The sequence below is a fragment of the Neodiprion lecontei genome, chromosome 2 (assembly GCF_021901455.1).
Source record: "Neodiprion lecontei isolate iyNeoLeco1 chromosome 2, iyNeoLeco1.1, whole genome shotgun sequence".
Classification (NCBI taxonomy): domain Eukaryota; kingdom Metazoa; phylum Arthropoda; class Insecta; order Hymenoptera; family Diprionidae; genus Neodiprion; species Neodiprion lecontei.
Window position 1 is genome coordinate 5,837,139 of NC_060261.1, and position 24,008 is coordinate 5,861,146.

The following is a 24,008-nucleotide window of genomic DNA, read 5'->3' on the forward strand; positions in this document are numbered from 1 at the left end:
GCGCCACGAGCCGAAGAGCGTCGAAGAGCGAAGGCAAAGACAGGCAGGGTAACCATGCAGGCACGAAGAACCCAGTAAGAGGAATAATTAAAGTACATAGAGAAAAATCGAAATAAACCGCGCGCTAGGACGAGCTTCGTTAATAATGGGGCACCGTGATACACGCCGTGAGAAGGGGGCGTACCGTACCGGTCGAGCTGCTATAGGGCTATTGCTCATTAATAGAATTTCGATCTCTTTTGATCTATAATCTGTGAATACGAATTGCGAGATCTCGTTTTGATGTCACGTGACTTTGGTATACTTCTACAGTTATTTTTTCAGGCATGATGGCGCCAAACGCTAGTATCACCATTTATGTAAATATATTATTGATTTGGTGAAAATATTATTTGAAATGAATCGTTATTCAAGAGACCCAGGGAAATAGGATTTAAAAGTAATACTGATACGTAGGATCTTTGGAGAGTGAGTATGGATTGACTATATGTTGGTGGAATAACTAATGAGGACATGTTGGTTAGGCTGCTGACAGAGACGTACGCATTTAACGTTTACGGAGTTGCGGTATTAAAAACGGGCCCATACATTTAAAATAATAGATTTAGCAGTGGACATATTTAATTTTGGTTACTTATCACCCTAAAAGTATATTCGGCTAATAGATCAATAATAAGGTATTTAATGGATTTCGAGTGTGTAGACTGTGTGGATTGAGCGGGTGCTGCCATCTATATTGTCAATGTTGTTGGGCAGCAGCATAATGGAGCCGTGAGCATTTTCTCCGTGTGAACACACTAATTTCTGTAGTTTTGTGTATATCATGCGATTTTATGCCGATTGTCGTGTCGTTGTTATTCAGTTTGTGCAGTGAGTGATAGATATTTACAAACAATACGCTATTTATTACACGATATCGCTTCGTCTCAATGTTTACATGCTTTTAGGATGGGAGCAACCTTTTTACGATTTTAATCTATTCTATCATTTTTTCAATAAATTCATCAACTGCATTAAAAAAAAACCACTAAACTGATACGTTTTATCGGTATACACGCGAGTGGGGGTGTATTTACCCGGATAACAGTGACTTTTTTATAACCTCTTTTTCTTTATTCGCATCCAACTAACAGGACCCAATTCTCTTCATCTAGTCATCAGGAATGTGTTATGGTGACTATTCCTACCATTACTGCCTCTCAACTACAATATCTCGATGCAAATACCAATTGGATATTCCTATTTTCTTCACCCAAATATTGGCTCTTACCCTAAAACCCCTAGGGATTAACATACCGATATTACCCGATCGAATAACCTGCGCACCGATAAGTTATGAATAACTAACTTAGTCTGTCCATAACCTATTTTTTTCATTTCATTGCAAACAAGTTCTGCAAACCACCTGTTTTAAGATATCTTAATTTTTAAACAGTCTCACAACTATTGTCGTCTTGACCTACCGTCTTCTCAGCCAAAAATCATTCACAAGCGCTATGTGAAACTCTTCTTTGATTTTCTCTCATTTAATGCTTCATATGTAACACTAATTCATGTCATTCTGTACTAATGATTCTTTGAATCCATAGTTACTTACAATTATAAATAGATATTAACTGGTGTTTGCTATTCCAACTCCTTGTAATGTTCTACGGGTAAACTTTATACCCGTGCTTACAACCTTTGTTTACATTCATCGAAAGTCCGCTGCCTTTTTTTTTCAAATGTTCAAATTAAACTCTGTTATCTATTGTTAATTATATTATTGCCGAATCAAATCGTGCGGTCCATTACTAGGGTATTTTCGAAATACTGACCTTTTAGTTGAAATAACCTACTGCGCTGTGAATATCGATTAAGCAGTATGAACCACAGATTTGCTTGTGTAAACAACATGAAAAATAGAATTACTTGTGTGTGTTAGAGCTGTACATTGCTTCCAAAAGATGTATATTAAAATATCATATATTTGGTTGAAACTTAGTAACTTATTTTTCTAGTATAAGTTTAAATTTTTCACAAGACACTCATTGTAGACCTGTCACGTAATGTAATCATATCATTTTTAAACTTTATTTCCATCTGCATCCAAATAAGGCTTTTTGCGAATCCATGTCTAAATAGAGTTGCAAAACTAGGTATATGTAACTCTGGTAAAACTTGGTACTTGTAAAATACATTGAGAGTTGAATCGATCACTGCATCTGCAATAGTAATTATGAGTAGATGTGACAAATATATTGTTTTGGCTAGTCGCTTAAAAAGCGGTTGTTTAACATGAGTTATTTTATCGTAACTTATTAATGTTCTTAGAAATCGCATACTTTAAATACGTAGTTTGTATAAGTTTCTCCATCTTCACCATCGTATTTTACTATATCTGACCATTCCTTTTTTTCTGATTTTCTTCCAGTTCTAAAGGACGTTCAGTTTCAAGATAATAAATATCCTATGGACAGCTATGTAGTGAGTATTCAATAATTTGTACAATCACTGTGATCTTTCATGCTCTGTTTCCACGGAAAAACCAAAAATTGTTTTATTATTATTTTTCAGGGTGTGCACAGCTCACCTGCATGTGCCACGTATCACTAGCTTATTTGGTCTAGTAGAATGGCACAACGAGGCAAGAGAATAAACAGAAGCGACAATGATCCGGCGTCTTGTCCGGGCGCGATTAAAAGACGTAAATGCCGCCTGGGCCCAGCAGTCCCAAGCTCATTGGCGGCAGCAGCAGCTTTGGGGCCCTCTGAGGAGGAGGAAACGATGGCGTCATCCAGTCAAGGGGGGGCCTCCTGGACCCCCCGCCCCCTCAGCGATATCAAGTCTACTATTTACAATCGTTCCGCAACAGAAGCTCCAGCTGAATTGTTCCGCAAAGATCTGATCAGTGCTATGAAATTACCGGACAGTGAACCTCTAAGTCCGAATGAATATTGGGTAATCACAGATCAGTGGAAACAAGAATGGGAAAGAGGCGTTCAGGTGCCTGTTAATCCAGACTCTCTTCCTGAACCTGCGGTCACTGTCACTCAAACTTCACCATCTAACAAACTGCATGGTGAATTTAAACTGTGAGTAAAACTTTCTTCATTTATATTCCTATGATATTGTTATATATCGAAATATCAGATTTATGGATGAATAAAAATCATCGAACTAACTTAGGTATCCTTCTTTCTTTCTCTTTTCTCTTCTTCTAATTATATTATTGTAAAAGCATTACAGATTCTGTGTGGAATGAATTTCTTAAATTAAAAAATAGATACTCCGCAGATATTGATAGTTATTGTCGTGCCTTAAACCAGGATTCTATCCGTTCTAATGTGTTTTATGCTTGTCTTTCTTATATTCGTATTTAAGTCATAGTATTTTTTTCAATTATATCTTCTTTTTATCAAATCCTAACTTTGAATTTGTTTTCAGGCCAAAAAAGTTTATAAGAATATCTCGGGATGATTGGTTTAATTCAGAAGATCATCATTTGAGTACCACACCTGCACGTGCAGAGAAAGCATGTGCATATGATCTTGATGACACCGATATTGCATGGCTTGGAGTGCTCAACGGGGAAAGGGCGCAGGTAAAATGAAAATTTGTTTAAATCAGTAAAATACAGTTTTAAAACTGTATTTTGTACTCTAATACAGGTAATTAAAACTTTCGGATATTTCTTGTTATATCGTTCCAGCAACCAGATATTTAGAATTGTAATTATTTGATACAGATCATAATAATTAATTGATATTTGTCGTAGTAAAGATGGCATAAAATCCCAAATTTTTTTATACTAAACTTTAAAAATATCCTCATTTTTAGGCTGGTCAATCGTCTATAACTGAACCGCAACTGGAGCGTGTCATCGAAGAGCTTGAAGTTTGTTGTTGGGAGCGAATTCAAACGATTGTAAAAAATGAAGAAGGTCTTGGCATCGAATTTGACGAAAATGTCATCTGCGATGTTTGTAGATCTGTGAGTATATTATGTGAAATTACTAGAAAAACGAATTTTTCCAACAACAGTTACATCATTTGGATTGGATGCTTATAGTACAATAGTTGATGGTACATGAGCAGAACGTTTGGTTACAGCCTGATTCCGAAGAAGGTAACGAGATGGTGTTCTGCGATTGCTGCAACATTTGCGTACACCAGGCCTGTTATGGGATCACTTCAATACCTGAGGGCTCCTGGTTGTGTAGGACATGTTCTCTGAGTCAACGTCCGGATTGTGTTTTGTGTCCAAACAAAGGTGGTGCAATGAAATGTACACGAAGTGGACAAAAATGGGCACACGTTTCTTGCGCTTTGTGGATACCTGAAGTCAGCATTGGTTGTGTTGAAAGAATGGAGCCAATCACCAAAATATCTAGTATTCCGGTAGGTTTAGATATGTTTAAATTTCTGTTGGGGTAAATGATTTTCGAGTATCATAAGCCGTAGTTCGTTATGAGCAGTGTAAAATCTATGGAATAGATTGTCTAGCAGAAAATATTGGAGCCACATATGCCAGATATGTTTTAAAGATAATTAACATATAACAATAAATTTTTATAGCAAAGCAGATGGGCACTCATATGCGTGTTGTGTCGCGAACGCGTTGGTGCTTGCATTCAATGCAGCATAAAAACTTGTAAAACAGCGTATCACGTTACTTGTGCTTTCAAACACGGACTTGAGATGAAGGCAATAATCGAAGACGAAATGGCAGATGATGGTGTTAAATTAAGAGTAAGCATGTTTGTTCACAGAATTTTTACAAAACCCGTATTGATTGATTAGTTTATGTTAAAACGACATTTTTTTTTGTACTAGTAAAGGTCAATTAAAAATTAAACAAAATTGCTTCACAGTCATACTGTCAGAAGCATAGTAGAACCAACACTAAAGACAAAGTTGGCGTCGGAGGAGCTGTAGGTGGTAGTAGTGGGAAAGGTGCTTCCGATTCTGAAGACGGTGAGGCGAGGAAACGAAAGCGCAAGGATATGACGTCGGAAGAAAAGAATCAAGCACGTGCAGCTAAGTATGTGAAAGTGTTTACCAGCCTCTAGTATGTGAAACTTTAGTCACTGAATGACGTGAACTTACAGAGAATTGAAAATATCCATATGAACTCGATAATTGCTAATCGAAATTGTCTTTTTGTATAGGCTGCAAGAAATTGAAGCAGAGTTCGATAAGCATGTCAGTCTCAAAGACATTACTTCTCAACAACTAGACGTTGACCCAGATGGCATTGTTTATATTTATAATTACTGGAAGTTGAAGAGAAGAGTAAGTTTCATTTATTTTTTCTTCCCTATTTATACTGAAATCACTTATTACTTTTTACTAATAATATAATAAGTACGTCAGTACAAACTTGACTCGTTAACGTTAACGAATATTTACAGGCTGGACATAATAAGCCATTATTGGCACCACGATGCGGTGAACTATCAGGTGCTGGTGCTCGAGCTCAAGGACAAGCTGCGGATTTGGAAAAAATGCGTACGTTTGTACAGCTACGTCAAGACCTTGAACGCGTAAGGAATCTTTGTTACATGGTGGGAAGACGTGAGAAACTATGTCGTACATTCTTGAAACTACGCGAGCAAACTTTTCATAAGCAAGCTCTGATTATGTCTGGGTCATTGTTACCTCCGACTGCAGCAGCTGCGGTACTAGAAGCTAATCATGGGCCTTCGATATACGATCGCTTGTACTCTGATCCGTACTCCAATGATCATACACATGATTTTGATGTTATCGTTGCAAGAATTGCAGGGATCAAATCCCCCACGCCAGTATCTAGCGACGAGAAGAAAATTCAAACTGATTTTAACGGAGCGTCGAAAGAAAATTCTAAAATAGATAATCCGTATAAGAGGCTATACCTGAACGGCTCGGTGAGAAGAAAAAGTTTATACGACAGTGATTTGTCATCCATTAGCCATAGCGAAACGGATACCGCTAAACCAACAGTTAAATCGCCAAATAAAAATTTGAACAAAACACCGAAGCTTGAACTAAACACTGATACAAGTACAGAAGAAGAGTCTGCTCCATCTAAACCACAAACCAATAGGAGAAAAAATAAGAAAACTAATGTTCCTGGTCGTTCTCGGACTGCACTACATGACAGTAGTGAAAGCGACAAAACGGATACGCACGTAGGCAAGTTACGTACCTTGCAACAAATGGAGAGGGAGCTTGAAGGAGGCGGTTCTGCTAGTGACAGTGATGACCTGCTACCGCTTGGTAGTACATCTACCTCACGTCTTGGTCCGTCTCACGCTGCTGCCATATACTCAGATACTGATTCCGATTCACAGGAGCATGCACACGGAGCTGTTCTTCGAACGAAGGCTGCTGTAAAGGAATTTTCAGCCGCCGATATATCGAAAAATTCGCAAAAGAATTTTGCCACTAAAGATACATCACGTCAAGATCATTCAGCAGATGAAATTCCCAAGAGCAAGGATAATAATGCAAAGGTGTCGAAGAAGAAGGAATATGTTCCAACTGCTTTGATAGTACCGCAAAGGCAAGCAGCTAAAAAGGCATCCGAAATTATGCAAAGATCTCAGAGCAAAAAGGATCCTTCGATAGAGCCAGATATGACAAAATCTCCTACGGATGAAGTAAAGGTTGCTAAACCTGTGAAGCAGAAATCAAGTAAACCGAGGGATGGTAAAGTTAATAAGGATTCTAAAAATAACGATATTTATGATTTTGATAAAGAGTTTGGGGATGGTTCGGAAATTCTTGCATATGTACCGCAAAGGCAAGCAGCCAAAAAAGCAGCAGAACATATTAAAAGTGGCATGGGTACAAAGGTTGGTCAACCAGAGGTGGCAGAGATACCTGAAGTGAAAACGAAGAAAGATTCTCCAGAACAACCTAGGAAGAAGGAATTGAAAAAAGAAGAAACACCGAAGAAAGAAGAGGCATCGAAGAAAACGAGAAAATTGCAGCAGGAAAGTTTGGTACCTTCAATATTGTCCAGTAACAGTGATAGTAGTAGCAGTAGTAGTTGCAGTAGTTCTTCCGACAGTAGTAGCGACTCTGACGAGTGCAAAACTACTGCACAAAATGTTCCTACTACACCTGCTATTGAGCTAGCTAACTCACCATCTACCTCCTCCGATACAGATAACAGTAACGAAGTTAAAGCAAAGACGCTCAATAAACGGCATTACAACAAAACTGCAGATAATGCAACGGATTCCGATACTACGCAGAAAAAGTCGGTTGGCCGAAAAGTCAAAAAGCTGCCCGATAAGAAGCTTAAAACTTCCGACGGGCGGCATGGACCCGAATTTCAGCCGCCGCCTTTTGAGAGAGAAGAATCAAGTAGATTCTCAGCGTCCAAAGAACATCAACCTCAACACCCACCAGCACCACAACAACAACAACAACAACAACCACATGATAGAAAGTCAGATCAAAGAGAATCGACCAAAAAAGTTATCACCCCACAACATCAGCATTCAAACCAGAGCAGTCCACTCAGTGGGAGTCGAGATAATGATGGGGCACGAAATCTACTTGGGCCCAAGTCTGCAAAGAAAACAAATCAGATTTCCAAACAGCCACATCAGCAGCAATCAACTTCAACAAGAAAAGACGAAGCAAGTGCCATTACAAAAACAAAAGTTGATGCTCGTAAACGAAAATCAAGCGAAGTACCTCAAAAAGAGGAAAAGAACAGCAAAAGTCTGGCTTCGCTCAAGAAAATAGAGAAGAAGGTAACTGACACTCGACAGATAGAAACTGAAAAGTGTGACAGCAAAAATGACACTAATATTAGTGAACTAGACACATCTAAAAACCTACTAGAAGAGACCGCCCTAAAGACTGATGATAAAAAATACAAAAAGACTGCTGCAAAAAGCTCAGTCAATACATTAGAGGAAGAAATAAAGCAAAGGAAAGCTGAACGAGATAGTCCCAAGAAATCATCCAGAGGTTTAGACAAACTTCTCGAAAAAAGAGAACACCTCGATAAGTTATCTAAAGCCAAGAACTCTGATGTTAAGATAGAGAAAGAAATTCGCAAGGATTCTGAAAGTATACACAAGGACGAATACCATCCAAAGATTGTTACAACAGAATCAGTTAAGAATGAGCATTACAAACATCATCCAGGTAGCAATAATGATGTAGGAACTACATTACCAGATGTTGATAGGAGGTCGAGTGATTTTAGTGAAATAATATCTGATCAATATCCAGAGTGTAAGAAGAAAAGTGAAGACAAAATTGATACGCGCACAGAAATATCAATCCAAGATACTGAGATGTCGACAGCAAATGTTGACACGAAAGAAACTAGAGACAACACTGTGTCAAAATGTACATCGGAGAAGCTTGAAGCAAGTGAAAAAGACTGCCATAAACGAAGAAAATCTACGAATCGTTCGATATTTTCACCCCAGCATGCAGGAAAAGATCCGAGTGTATCTGAATTTTTCGACTTTGAACATGATATATTAACTGTCGATGATATGGTAAATGATGATGGGTTCGGTATACCACGTGATCCAGAAGAACGCGCTCCGCCACTCACGTTTTCCTTTAATAACGAACTTTGGTTCAAGGAAGACTCTAAGGAAGATAGCGCAAGAGAAACTCTACATCTGGTTGAAAAATTGAGAATGGAGCTATCGAAAAAATCAAATACTGGACAACCTGAGCTGGAATCTGTAGCGATAGAAGAGGAGGTTAAGAAAGAAGAGATTCTACTGGAAAAGCCTACAGAACAAATTTCATCGAACAAGGAACTTAAGTTAAAAGAGCCGGAACCCGAACCTATGTCTGATGTGAAACATAATGATAGTATTAACCAAATATCTGATGACTTGGATTGCAAAAATCAAAGTATAGAGGAAAAAGACAAATCATGTTATACACATAATAATGAGCCCTATGCACCATACAATAACGAAGGACGTGAAACTGGGAAGGTCACTGTTGCAGAAAGAGAAAAGTTGGATAGGGCTGAAGCTGATGAACGATGGGTACCGCCGAGTATGGAAAATTTCAATCCTAACGAAGTGCATCTCAACACGCTTATAGAAAGTCAGAATCATCGCTACAGTGGACATGAATATCCGAATGATGCTGTAATGTCAGAAAGCAATAATGAGGTGCTTGTGCATCCACAAATTAATATGAATATTCAAGAACAGTATCAGCTGTTTCAGCAAACGCATCAGCTCATGCACCCAGCGCAACATGTCGATCCACATCCCGAGGCCAGAGTGCCACCAATTCAAATTATTGATCAACAAGTTGGACAATTACCAAGTCAAATCGTTGATGAAATAACACCAATGGAAATGGTGAACAGACATCTGATCGAACCACCCAACTCGGAGGAAGATCAAGTTAATGATATTGAAGCTCAAGTCTTAGAAAAAGACGAAATGTCGTCGGACATGAGGCAGGATTATAATCAAGGCGGATCACCTTACAATGATATTAGCAACTCACGTCAGGATACTAGGTGGGCAGAGAGCCAAGTATTACCTTCACGTCGTTCTACGTCATCGTCAATTACATCTGCTTCCTCGAATGAAGATCCCTCTACTATTCCATCGTACAAAAATATGGCTCCAATTCCTTTCCCGCCACGTTCTATGGAGACGGGAGCCTATCATTCCTATTCGGAGCCAAGTACGTATGCTGGTCCAGTTTCATTATTTCCACCTCAGTCCTGTGCAGCATCATTACCGTATCCGTCACCAGGCACAGGCATGTTTCCTCCACCTTTTGGAGCACCTTTTCCCACCTCTGGATCTCTCTTACCACATGTATCAAAGCCTCTGGAGGATTCTCTCAATATGCAAGCATCACCACTTACAGCAGCATTTACCTCTTCATCTCATAATATGGCTCTGACCGCAGCCATGGTATCACCTACAAAGATTCCAACTCCTCCACCACCACCACCTATAATCTCGGAACAAGAACAGACTCAGGAAGTACATCAACAGCAACAATTGCAACAGCAACAACTTCAAGAATTACAACAACAGCCAAGTCCTCCTGTGGTGCCAATGCCTTTCTTGAACAATATGTCTGAAACCCCAGTGTCCGACTCAGTTGTCGATACCCTTCAGGAGATGTTAATTGAAAATAAATCTACGCAACCAGGAAAGAAATCTCCTGCAAAACCAACGAGATCTTCAGCCAGAGTAACGTCCTTACAGGGAAAATCTCCTGGAAAGTCACCACGTCAAGAAGCTTCAAAGACTGTTCCAGCTTCTAAAGCACGTAGCAGAGCTTCGAAATCTTCGCAACAAGCCGGTTACAGGAATCGTGGACGAGGCCGAGGTCGGGGACGCGGACGCGGTAGTCATGGAACAACTGCAATGTCGAATGTCAATATTGTGAATGCAATGCACAATAACGAAGATACCATACGTAGCAAGTTAGTGGGAACTGTGTATGATTTTGATTCCGATGAAGATTCTACAAATGAAACAAACATCGCAGACCTGCGTACTATGCGCGAGAGGAAGAAATCCACGGATGTAAACGACAAACGGGAAAGTTTGAGTATACTAAATGAGGGCTTACAAACTTCTCATTTATCTAGTCCTACTTTACATAAGAAATATAATGATGAGAGAAGGCTGTCATCGCCAACAGCTCATGACAGTGCTGGCATAGGAGATTCTGAAGCTACAACAGGGCAGCCATTTACTGACACCGTATTACCGCTGCTACCAGGACCAGTTGATATGAGAACCTATAACTCAACAATTGATGCACAAACATCGTCGATACACACACAAGCATATGCAAATCATTTACTAGGCCCCTTTACAAGTGGATCTGCGGACCAATCATTACCGGATATTGATGAAGACCTAGAGAAAGAATTACATTCCGCTCTTATAGCAAGCAAGCAATCTGACCCATGCAGAGATGGCCATATATCCAATCCAACTGCAGAAGCACCTTCGTCAAACATAAATGAGTCCAATAAAGTACTGCTTACAGATTCTCGTAATCAGTTGAAAGTTAAAATTAAGGGCCCATTCTTGGACGCTAATTATGTACCCGCGACTTCTGCACCTCCACTTGCACAACAAGCACCCGTTATTATAACTCCTGCAGCAACTAACGCCTCAGTTGCTTCGGGAACGTCGAATCTGCGTAGAATGAGAAAAAAAGAACTCTTACGGCAGTACTGTACTCAAGATATGAACATGGAAGATTCGACTTGTGGCAATATAACTTCGGCACCAATTACAATACCACCTGTTAGTCGAAATGTAATTACTATTCCTAAGGCAGTTGCATCTATGACTAGCTTCCCAACTAGGGAGGATTACAAAGCAGTCGTCGATGCAAACATGGAGAAAAAAAGAAGAAAGGAAAGAGGGGGAAGTTTCCTTGATTTACCTGACGAAGAAGGTGCGTCGGACAGGCGGCGTGGTGTAGGTGCCAGTAATATAGATAGAAGAAGAGGAAGACAAACAAGACCTTCAGCAACCACAGTAACAAATAGCGGTCTTGCTCCTAAGCTTAAAATAAAAATCGGCAATAGCATAATTGGACAGGAATTGGGCAACGTGCAACAAGATGATCGTAGTAGAATAAGACCGCCAAAGAAAAGATTAAGCAGTATTTCTAGCTTGCCGACAATGGAAGAATTAAAAAGAGAATCGATGAAATTCCGTCGAATGATTATGGCGGGATTCGATAACGACGAGAAGCCTAAAGTCAAGAGTAAAAAAGATAAGAATGGTAAGAGGAAAAAGAAACAATCTAACAAAAAAGAGGGACATGTAGAAATTGTGGGCGATGGCCCTGCCCCTCCAAAATTGATCATTAGATTAGGGAAAGGCACCAACTCAGCAACTAATGTTCACGAAACTACGTCAAATGAGGTGCCCAGCATCAATCCGGTTGGCATAGTTGACGGAGACAAGGCAAGCAGAGTCAATCATCCTGATAACCAAGACAGTCGAGTTGGTCCTCCGCCACCTGAACCGTCGAAGGAAGAAGTGGGCTACCCCCTGGATAGTCGAGTTGATGAAAAATTGCCAACTGATCCAAATGCCAGTATAACTTCATTAAGGAATGTCCGTTCTGCAAAAGTCACACCCATAAGGTTAAAATTAACTAGATGCCAAGAAGGATATGAACTGAAAGCACCGGTGGTCAGTAGTGCGTGCGACGACAGTGGTAAAGTGACCTCAAATTTAATATCCAGAGGGGAAGATGTGGCCGTTGTTGATAAGGAGAGCGAGGAATCCTCAACAAAGCAATCTTCCAAGGAGGACGATATTCCTATGCTGCCTCAACATACTGCTCACAACTCTCCAGGCTGTCCGCCTGCACCACTCCCACAGGGATGCCAAGTTAGGTGATAATAATTGTATAATACAGTAATTAATGGTTCTTATTATTATTATTATTATTATTATTATTATTATTATTATTATTAAAAAAATTTAACAAAAAAACCACAAAAAATGATGTATATTATATTAATGTTGAGACAGAGACTCACTAGAAAAAGTTTTGTGTAATATATATTACTAATGGCATGTAAATGATGATCTGATGACGGGTGAAGTGAAATGTCACAAAGTGCCCAAAACGAAAAAATACACCACAATTAGCATGTGCATTGCAAGAGTAAAGTGCAGGTTGTTAATTAAGGTATCATTCATTTGTCGTACTGTACAATGTAACGTCATTTCAAACTCATATTCTTATAAAGGCAATTAAAAATGATTTTATTCAAATAACGTTTGATACCGTTCTGGGCACCCTAAATTTTAATGAAAAAATGAAAATAAATAAATACCCTGTACAAATATTCAGAAAATCACAGTTTAAAATCGTGATTTTAAACACATTACATATAATTACTTTTAATAAAATACTATACATATAAATATATTTCCGAAGACTATTATTAACGTTTAATAAAATATATATATACAATATATACATATATATATGTTGTATATGAATATATATTTATATATATATTATACATATTAATCGAGGAATAATAATAGTAATGAAAGAAATCACTTTTTATTTCTAAAAGAATTTAGATTATCAGTTTATTTAAAGAAGAAAATCCATTCACATCAATTTATATAGATAATCATTTTTATTGCTATATAACATGCAGAGTATCATGACGTGTGTCTTTTAAATAACTACTACAATCAATGTACCATGTGGTAAAATTTGCTTAAAGTTTAAACGAATAATAATCAGCCCAACTGAGTCATTAAATTAAGTGTCCACGATTTTTTTATCACTATTTTATGTATAGTTGCAGCTATTATGTAATCTATTCGAAAGGCGTATATCTTATTTTAGTTAACACCCAGTTGTTGAGTATTTTTTTAAACTTGTTTTGTGAACTTTCGTAACTCTGCAGTGTATAGCATATATATTTATTTATGAACACAGCTATGCAGATCATATTATTTATTTGAGATGAAAAGCTTAATTGAAAAAGATTTATATATTTTGTCAATCAATTTCAACATCAAACTATGCTACTGTGTGTGTAATTGGATTTGCGACTGCCTAAGTGCACAGAGATTCTAGATCATCTAAAGCGTAACAGTTAGTTTTAGCAATCAGTATTGGGTGTTGGGTCAGTATCAATTTTTAATGACTAAAAATTCTATGATTTAAAAAAAAAAATAACTTATGAATTGAACTCAACTCCCTTACACGGTAGATAAAAATCCACAATCTGCTTATTTAGCACGACTAATAAATTTGACTAACCAATTTCCAACAAAATAGTATAACTGTTGATATTGTGCAAAAATTTGTAATCATATTAGTTATTGTTTCGAATCCTACTTCTAAAATGTACATTTGTTAATAATGCAAAAATTTTGTCTTTCTTTTTTTGTACTGATTTTTTACACCATGTTGAATTTTAGATAATTGTGATAAAATAAGAGGGCACTCCATTACATTTCAGTAGCAAAGTACAAAAGTTGGTGATTGCTCCAGAATATACAGATCTTTTTTTCCGCTTACTAAAACTACTTGCTGCTAAGACGTAATGAATATATATCTAATTTTACTGGAATGTGATGCTATAGAAGAGTAAGAATTCAGTTTTAGCCGAAAGTTGTTGGTATTAATACATGCGTCAGTTTTTGATCGCTATAAATGATTGAATATTATTTGGGTATAAAATATAGTGAGATTGATTATGCATTTAATAACTTTTTAAAATAAATTTTTGTATAAAATACTTCTGTATCATTTATATTTTATTTTGCATTGTTGTGGGTTTCCGTTTTCTGGCCAAAAAAAAACCGTACTAACCAATTACCACGTGTAATCAACCCGCTATATTTTATCAGAAAAGTAATTAGTATATGCAATAAGTGAAAGACTCACGTATGTAAACTTTCAGCTGTAAGTGAAATCTCGTTTTGAATTTCGCAAAATAGTCGGCATGTAAATTTTCAATCGAAAGATTAAATAATTGTATATATTGTATTTTGCTGAATCTTTACTTATCATTAATTCGTAATATGATTGGTATAAAGTTTTTGACGGCTGTGTAAAGTTGTATGGTCTTATCTTCCAACTATTTTGTTACTATAGTTAAAGTGTTTGTCTCGATGATTAGATTACCATAGGCCAAGAGAATTACTTGGTAAAATGTCGCGGTTTGAACATTTTTTATCCTCTCTTTGTCAATTTGGCAATATTATTTCATCACAGAGTAACTGACATGGGCGAGTAATTATTTACTGCCCTAAGAGTTTTTCTTGAAACCTGTAGAACGTTTAGGTACTTGATATTAATTGCGGAGTTCGCAAAATTGTTGCACACCCACAACACATTCATTGTCAGTTCTCTTGGCCTCGGCAAGGACTTGCAATATTTGTGAAAAAAATATCAACTATTTGATAATTCAGTAAGACGTCGCGATTATAATTTTTGAATATTCCCTATGCAATTCCTTTCGTTAGCTGCATATATGCTCCGCGAATTACTATACAATTTGCAAATCTGCACTTCATACCCTACAGTGTGTACTGTACATTGTCAGTGATAAGAGATCAAGTTTTAAAAGCCTATATTGTACAGAATGTAATATAAATATTGGTTAATTTTCGATTGTTTCGTACACATAATTGATAATAATAATAAATTTAATATTATATAGTTTTATTATAATATAAATGAAGTACTATGATATTTAGTTATTGTATATAGTGTACAAGAGAAGCTGGTCTTGTAAGATAAAGATAAGGTGTTTTAATGTGCACATAGCCGCGTCATTGTCAATAATCATATTACTACGATTAATAATAATTACAGTTTTTTAAATTCTGTCTCTTGTGACTCAGTTATTACATATTTTGTTAATTGATTACATACTCTTACCCACATTGTTATAACTATATACATAGGAACGGATGCTAAACGATACAATTTTTCTGAGCACAGTTTTACCTTACTTTTCACATGTGTGAAACCAATAATAATACATCGTGTGCAATCCCGATCGGGTATTTTGGCAGATTGAGGAAACGGCTCGAACTTCTGACAATGTCAGTATTATCAATATTCGGTTTGATCTAGACTGTTGATCAATTCTAGATCGATTTGCTAAATATATATATATAGATCTTGTCTAATACTTAATTTGAATAATCTGCTAATAAGAATACAGTTATTTGGTTTTGATATATTCAGTTAACAAACGAGTATCTGTTGATAGTTGTTTTTTTTGAAATATTGCGAAATTCATGATTGGTATCTACTAATTTGAACAAAAATTGGAGAATTATTGCAATACATATCATACGATTCGTTTCATAAATGAGGCCGTTTTCGATTTTAAACTTCAAAAGTGAGAGATGATTTAGTTCTATTTGAATCATAAGAATGCATAGCATCGTACTCTAGCGGAACATAGAAATGTATATGCTTAGTTGAGAAATCGATGCTAGTGGTTGGTTCTCAAATAACCAATGAAAATATGGTAAAACCCTTGCTTGCGATTAAACAAGATTAATGATTTTCGTTTGATAACGAAGAATACTATAATATAGTACGTAAGGTGTAGTTGTGTGTAAATTTCTCCAGTCGATCGATTCTAAAGGTACTAAAACGCTAATCCGTTAAGCCCCTGATCACGGGCAATTCAATGTACTTCAGACTGAAATTCTTTTCTACAGAGTTGACTGAAGATCGCTGAAGACAGCCATACATGGATATTCTTTTAACGCGAGCAAAAGGGCGTGACGGGTGTAGGGGTAATGGCAGTACCTTACTCTTACCGACTCGGTTGTAAGGCTTACAATGTTAACTGAGTAGGTAACGGTAGGATATTTCTGTAGCAAAGCTCCCTCACCGTCTCTCTCTTAGTTATTAAGAATATAAAGAGGGATACCCCTGGGTAAATTTTTGTGTCCACTTTTCGTCGGGAGAGTGGGCCCAGGAGGGCCTGGGAACGTAGGAGGGTTCTGCTCTATCGACTCTACCTAACAGGCTCGCAACGACATTCGTAGCAGCCAAAGTAGTATCGGTATGGATGCCTGAAGTTGAGTAGGTACAAAATGAACGCGTGAGACTACTCATCAAGTGCGAATTAGAAATGTCGATCTGCTCGATCGTTGACTGACGAATATTGCAGAACATCAGAGACTTACCAATTTCGACATGAAGCCGGCTGCATTCATCTTCCAAGTAACACAGTCTTCGCAATGGTAAGCCCAAGCCGGTACTTAGCCTGTGTGTACTTATCAACTTGTCGGCGATACAAGAAATTAATAATGAGAATAAATTTCTTCCAAAATTCGTAGCATAACACAGGATTCGTACCCACAGGGAAACCCTGAAGAACCGGGAAAACTCAGGGAGTTTCTTACAGCAGGTAGAAGTCAGGGAATTTCGAAAATGAGACTGGAATTTTAAGTTTCTTGGAGAAATTAACTCGTTCTTATACGTACATTACTTGATATCAAACCTCCTTTCGTTTTTTTCTTACTGAAAATCGCTGGCTGTTATTTGTAAATTAGTAGTCGGACACTAAATTGATTACTAGGTAATATTGAAGGTATTAGTATTATTAAGCAGAAAAATTGTCATTAACCAGCAGCATATTTCTTGGAAGGTTACTGAAAAAAATCCTATTTTCAGGCTGGAACACCTCGAAAAGTCGAGGAATTTTGGGTTCCAAAAAGCGTACGAACCCTGAAAACAGTGATTTAATTAAAGTATAGGTACCCAAGAGAAGAATGTATACATATATCATAAATAATAATAGATCAGATGTAATAATGATGCTGAGACCAAAAGTATGTATGTATATGCGGTCCATGTACGATATTATTATAATGATCCGTTTATGATTAATGAGTGATGCATGCCGTAAATTTTATAATTTTCCTGGAGACAAACTAGATTATCGACGATAGTACGGCTATAATATGAAATTAGAAGAATTATTCATTTCGACATGGGATTCTATTTGACACGCGCTCAATGAATTCCGTAACATTAATATTCATAATTATTACAACAACTTTTCATTTCTTCTCTCGATCTTGAATTTTCGTAGGCATAGAATCGAAACGCTGTTTTAGCTAGTCGCAAGTGAAGTATCTACGTTGGGTAGAGAAGCAGAAGTGTTTTTCGAAAAGTGTTCGTATGGAAAAAAATTCAGAGTAACTATAATACATCACGGATGCACAAATTTTGATCGAGATGAAATGGATGCTCCGGATATGAGACGGTATTTAACGCAGTGTCCCCATTTGAAGACTTAAAAAGGTGATGGTCGGCGACTTTTTTTTCTTTTGATAGAGAGATAAAAGAACGAACCTTCTTAGAACTTCCAGTGTATTTTAACACACATTTGAAATGTACGCGCAAACATTTTTATCATCCAACTGTCGCAGAACGGCAGCGTTACTAGCTGACCCGTTAACTGAAGAATGAATCCTTAGCCCACGGCTGACCATCGAATGGCCAAGCCGCTTGAGTCTGCAATCGGGAGAAAAGATGGCAGTGCGTATTTCTTGTCTGAAGTGTAAAAACTGAAATCATTATACATCGTATCATATTGTATCATCATATCATACGTATCATACATATCATGTATAATACATCATACGTAGTATTGAAGTTGAAAACCAAAGTTTGGATGTTCGGATAATCAGAAAGTGACGTCATCCAAAATTTTTTTTCTCTGAGCCTTACTTTTTCTTCGTTTTTGGAGCCGAGAATTTGTAGTCCCAGATTCGATTTGAATGACCCTTTCCTGACTAATTGGACCCCCAGGAACTCAGAAATCGCAGCGAAAAGAGCGTGGGATCTACAGGAGAGAAATTACGAAAGAAAAAGCACCTGCTGAAATATGTCGAAAACGCAGGTCTCGTTTTTTGGCTGTAACTTTTGATGCGTTGATCGCAGCGTATCGGGACTGCGCCCAATCGATTTCTCTCGCAAAATTACATCGGAATAGTGCATGAAAAAAATGATTCCGGCACTTTTCAAAATCGTGAAAATTTTCGCCAAAAATGCAAAGGGGTTAGCCTTACTTTTTTTTTGGGCAAAAAACTTTCGGTCTCAGATTGGATTTGAATGACCCTTACCTGACTAATTGGACCCTCAGAAACTCAGAAAACGCAGCGAAAAGAGCGTAGGACCAACAGGAGAAAAACGGCGAGCGAAAAAGCACCTGCTGAAATATGTCGAAAACGCAGGTCTCGTTTTTTGGCTGTAACTTTTGATGCGTTGATCGCAGCGTATCGGGACTGTGCCCAATCGATTTCTCTCGCAAAATTACGTCGGAATAGTGCATGAAAGAATTTATTCCAGCACTTTTCAAAATCGCGAAAATTTTCGCCAAAAATGCAAAGGGGTTAGCCTTACTTTTTTTTTGAGCAAAAAACTTTCGGTCTCAGATTCGATTTAAATGACCCTTTCCTGACTAATTGGACCCTCAGAAACTCAGAAAACGCAGCGAAAAGAGCGTAGGACCAACAGGAGAAAAACGGCGAGCGAAAAAGCACCTGCTGAAATATGTCGAAAACGCAGGTCTCGTTTTTTGGCTGTAACTTTTGATGCGTTGATCGCAGCGTATCGGGACTGCGCCCAATCGATTTCTCTCGCAAAATTACGTCGGAATAGTGCATGAAAAAAATGATTCCGGCACTTCTCAAAATCGTGAAAATTTTCGCCAAAAATGCAAAGGGGTTAGCCTTACTTTTTTTTTTGGGCAAAAAACTTTCGGTCTCAGATTGGATTTGAATGACCCTTACCTGACTAATTGGACCCTCAGAAACTCAGAAAACGCAGCGAAAAGAGCGTAGGACCAACAGGAGAAAAACGGCGAGCGAAAAAGCACCTGCTGAAATATGTCGAAAACGCAGGTCTCGTTTTTTGGCTGTAACTTTTGATGCGTTGATCGCAGCGTATCGGGACTGCGCTGAATCAATTTCTCTCGCAAAATTACGTCGGAATAGTGAATGAAAGAAATGATTCCGGCACTTCTCAAAATCGTGAAAATTTTCGCCAAAAATGCAAAGGGGTTAGCCTTACTTTTTTTTTTGGGCAAAAAACTTTCGGTCTCAGATTCGATTTGAATGACCTTTACCTGACTAATTGGACCCTCAGGAACTCAGAAAACGCAGCGAAAAGAGCGTAGGACCAACAGGAGAAAAACGGCGAGCGAAAAAGCACCTGCTGAAATATGTCGAAAACGCAGGTCTCGTTTTTTGGCTGTAACTTTTGATGCGTTGATCGCAGCGTATCGGGACTGCGCCCAATCGATTTCTTTCGCAAAATTACGTCGGAATAGTGCATGAAAGAATTTATTCCGGCACTTTTCAAAATCGCGAAAATTTTCGCCAAAAATGCAAAGGGGTTAGCCTTCCTTTTTTTTTGGGCAAAAAACTTTTGGTCTCAGATTCGATTTAAATGACCCTTTCCTGACTAATTGGACCCTCAGGAACTCAGAAATCGCAGCGAAAAGAGCGTGGGATCTACAGGAGAGAAATTACGAAAGAAAAAGCACCTGCTGAAATATGTCGAAAACGCAGGTCTCGTTTTTTGGCTGTAACTTTTGATGCGTTGATCGCAGCGTATCGGGACTGTGCCCAATCGATTTCTCTCGCAAAATTACGTCGGAATAGTGCATGAAAGAATTTATTCCAGCACTTTTCAAAATCGCGAAAATTTTCGCCAAAAATGCAAAGGGGTTAGCCTTACTTTTTTTTTGAGCAAAAAACTTTCGGTCTCAGATTCGATTTAAATGACCCTTTCCTGACTAATTGGACCCTCAGAAACTCAGAAAACGCAGCGAAAAGAGCGTAGGACCAACAGGAGAAAAACGGCGAGCGAAAAAGCACCTGCTGAAATATGTCGAAAATGCAGGTCTCGTTTTTTGGCTGTAACTTTTGATGCGTTGATCGCAGCGTATCGGGACTGCGCCGAATCAATTTCTCTCGCAAAATTACGTCGGAATAGTGAATGAAAGAAATGATTCCGGCACTTCTCAAAATCGTGAAAATTTTCGCCAAAAATGCAAAGGGGTTAGCCTTACTTTTTTTTTTGGGCAAAAAACTTTCGGTCTCAGATTCGATTTGAATGACCTTTACCTGACTAATTGGACCCTCAGAAACTCAGAAAACGCAGCGAAAAGAGCGTAGGACCAACAGGAGAAAAACGGCGAGCGAAAAAGCACCTGCTGAAATATGTCGAAAACGCAGGTCTCGTTTTTTGGCTGTAACTTTTGATGCGTTGATCGCAGCGTATCGGGACTGCGCCCAATCGATTTCTCTCGCAAAATTACGTCGGAATAGTGCATGAAAGAATTTATTCCAGCACTTTTCAAAATTGCGAAAATTTTCGCCAAAAATGCAAAGGGGTTAGCCTTACTTTTTTTTTTGGGCAAAAAACTTTCGGTCTCAGATTCGATTTGAATGACCCTTACCTGACTAATTGGACCCTCAGAAACTCAGAAAACGCAGCGAAAAGAGCGTAGAACCAACAGGAGAAAAACGGCGAGCGAAAAAGCACCTGCTGAAATATGTCGAAAACGCAGGTCTCGTTTTTTGGCTGTAACTTTTGATGCGTTGATCGCAGCGTATCGGGACTGTGCCCAATCGATTTCTCTCGCAAAATTACGTCCGAATAGTGCATGAAAGAATTCATTCCAGCACTTTCCAAAATCGCGAAAATTTTCGCCAAAAATGCAAAGGGGTTAGCCTTCCTTTTTTTTTGGGCAAAAAACTTTTGGTCTCAGATTCGATTTAAATGACCCTTTCCTGACTAATTGGACCCTCAGGAACTCAGAAATCGCAGTGAAAAGAGCGTGGGATCTACAGGAGAGAAATTACGAAAGAAAAAGCACCTGCTGAAATATGTCGAAAACGCAGGTCTCGTTTTTTGGCTGTAACTTTTGATGCGTTGATCGCAGCGTATCGGGACTGCGCTGAATCAATTTCTCTCGCAAAATTACGTCGGAATAGTGAATGAAAGAAATGATTCCGGCACTTCTCAAAATCGTGAAAATTTTCGCCAAAAATGCAAAGGGGTTAGCCTTACTTTTTTTTTTGGGCAAAAAACTTTCGGTCTCAGATTCGATTTGAATGACCTTTACCTGACTAATTGGACCCTCAGGAACTCAGAAAACGCAGCGAAAAGAGCGTAGGACCAACAGGAGAAAAACGGCGAGCGAAAAAGCACCTGCTGAAATATGTCGAAAACGCAGGTCTCGTTTTTTGGCTGTAACTTTTGATGCGTTGATCGCAGCGTATCGGGACTGCGCCCAATCGATTTCTTTCGCAAAATTACGTCGGAATAGTGCATGAAAGAATTTATTCCGGCACTTTTCAAAATCGCGAAAATTTTCGCCAAAAATGCAAAGGGGTTAGCCTTCCTTTTTTTTTGGGCAAAAAACTTTTGGTCTCAGATTCGATTTAAATGACCCTTTCCTGACTAATTGGACCCTCAGGAACTCAGAAATCGCAGCGAAAAGAGCGTAGGACTAACAGGAGAAAAACGGCGAGCGAAAAAGCACCTGCTGAAATATGTCGAAAACGCAGGTCTCGTTTTTTGGCTGTAACTTTTGATGCGTTGATCGCAGCGTATCGGGACTGCGCCCAATCGATTTCTTTCGCAAAATTACGTCGGAATAGTGCATGAAAGAATTTATTCCGGCACTTTTCAAAATCGCGAAAATTTTCGCCAAAAATGCAAAGGGGTTAGCCTTCCTTTTTTTTTGGGCAAAAAACTTTTGGTCTCAGATTCGATTTAAATGACCCTTTCCTGACTAATTGGACCCTCAGGAACTCAGAAATCGCAGCGAAAAGAGCGTGGGATCTACAGGAGAGAAATTACGAAAGAAAAAGCACCTGCTGAAATATGTCGAAAACGCAGGTCTCGTTTTTTGGCTGTAACTTTTGATGCGTTGATCGCAGCGTATCGGGACTGTGCCCAATCGATTTCTCTCGCAAAATTACGTCGGAATAGTGCATGAAAGAATTTATTCCAGCACTTTTCAAAATCGCGAAAATTTTCGCCAAAAATGCAAAGGGGTTAGCCTTACTTTTTTTTTGAGCAAAAAACTTTCGGTCTCAGATTCGATTTAAATGACCCTTTCCTGACTAATTGGACCCTCAGAAACTCAGAAAACGCAGCGAAAAGAGCGTAGGACCAACAGGAGAAAAACGGCGAGCGAAAAAGCACCTGCTGAAATATGTCGAAAATGCAGGTCTCGTTTTTTGGCTGTAACTTTTGATGCGTTGATCGCAGCGTATCGGGACTGTGCCCAATCGATTTCTCTCGCAAAATTACGTCGGAATAGTGCATGAAAGAATTCATTCCAGCACTTTCCAAAATCGCGAAAATTTTCGCCAAAAATGCAAAGGGGTTAGCCTTCCTTTTTTTTTGGGCAAAAAACTTTTGGTCTCAGATTCGATTTAAATGACCCTTTCCTGACTAATTGGACCCTCAGGAACTCAGAAATCTCAGCGAAAAGAGCGTGGGATCTACAGGAGAGAAATTACGAAAGAAAAAGCACCTGCTGAAATATGTCGAAAACGCAGGTCTCGTTTTTTGGCTGTAACTTTTGATGCGTTGATCGCAGCGTATCGGGACTGTGCCCAATCGATTTCTCTCGCAAAATTACGTCGGAATAGTGAATGAAAGAAATGATTCCGGCACTTTTCAAAATCGTGAAAATTTTAGTCTCATATTCGATTAGTATGCCCGTTACACCAATTGGACCCACAGGAACGCAAAAATATCATAAAAAAGAGCGTAGGATCAGCAGCAGGGGAACTACTAACGGAATCTTCTATTTTTTGTCCGCTGCTCTTGGTGTGTTCCTCGCAGCGTATTGGAACCGCTTCGAATCGACTTCTCTCAGTAAACGACGTCGATGTACCGTATGAAGAGATTGATTTCAGCATTGTCCAAAATTCATAAACAGCGGATAGAAAAAAACTGACGAGGTCTACCTCCTTTTTTTTCCAGCGGATAATTTTTCGTCATAGAATTAATCCGAACGACCCTTTTCCAGACTCATTGGAACTCTAGTATTACCAAAAGGTATTTGGAGCCTCGTGGGACCAATACCGGAGAAGATACGAAAAAATTACGGAGAAATTACAGTAGGTGTTATTCAATTTATTCAATATTACATATAATAGTAATACAACATTACACATCTTGAATCCTGCAGAGGTGCATTCTAGCTTTTAGCATTGTAGGTACTCAGACTGGAACCCAAGCTGCGTTTACAAACAACATTAATAACTATTTTATACAACATTGTTTATGTTCTGCTCAATGCAATATATATCGCAGTATTTATTCTATATAGAAATAACATGCTAATTATATTAATGAGAATATTATTATAGTAATTATCGGTATAAAATCATTAGTATAATGTACTAGTATAACATAATAGATTCATAGTATTTGGTAACTTGGTAAAGTAGTATACACTGACACCTGAACACTTGTACTACATTGAATAAACTG

General features: G+C 38.3%; 1 protein-coding gene across 6 annotated transcripts; it reads left to right on the forward strand.

Moving 5' to 3' along the window:
* Nucleotides 1-55: 55 nt before the first annotated feature.
* Nucleotides 56-15,335, forward strand: LOC107224822 (PHD finger protein rhinoceros). Of its 6 annotated transcripts, none has more exons than XM_046731445.1 (10): nucleotides 56-74; nucleotides 2,414-2,466; nucleotides 2,557-3,074; nucleotides 3,427-3,583; nucleotides 3,820-3,972; nucleotides 4,077-4,379; nucleotides 4,557-4,730; nucleotides 4,853-5,022; nucleotides 5,150-5,273; nucleotides 5,393-15,335. In XM_046731445.1, exons 3-10 carry the CDS (start codon nucleotides 2,614-2,616, stop codon nucleotides 12,365-12,367), a joined length of 8,517 nt encoding a protein of 2,838 aa, XP_046587401.1. In that variant the 5' UTR covers nucleotides 56-74; nucleotides 2,414-2,466; nucleotides 2,557-2,613; the 3' UTR covers nucleotides 12,368-15,335. The 6 variants fall into 6 exon arrangements, with proteins under 6 accessions (XP_046587401.1, XP_046587398.1, XP_015520508.1 ...); XM_046731442.1 differs by lacking the exon at nucleotides 56-74 and adding an exon at nucleotides 194-468; XM_015665022.2 differs by lacking the exon at nucleotides 56-74 and adding an exon at nucleotides 195-468 and having other exon boundaries at nucleotides 4,092-4,379.
* Nucleotides 15,336-24,008: the final 8,673 nt, after the last annotated feature.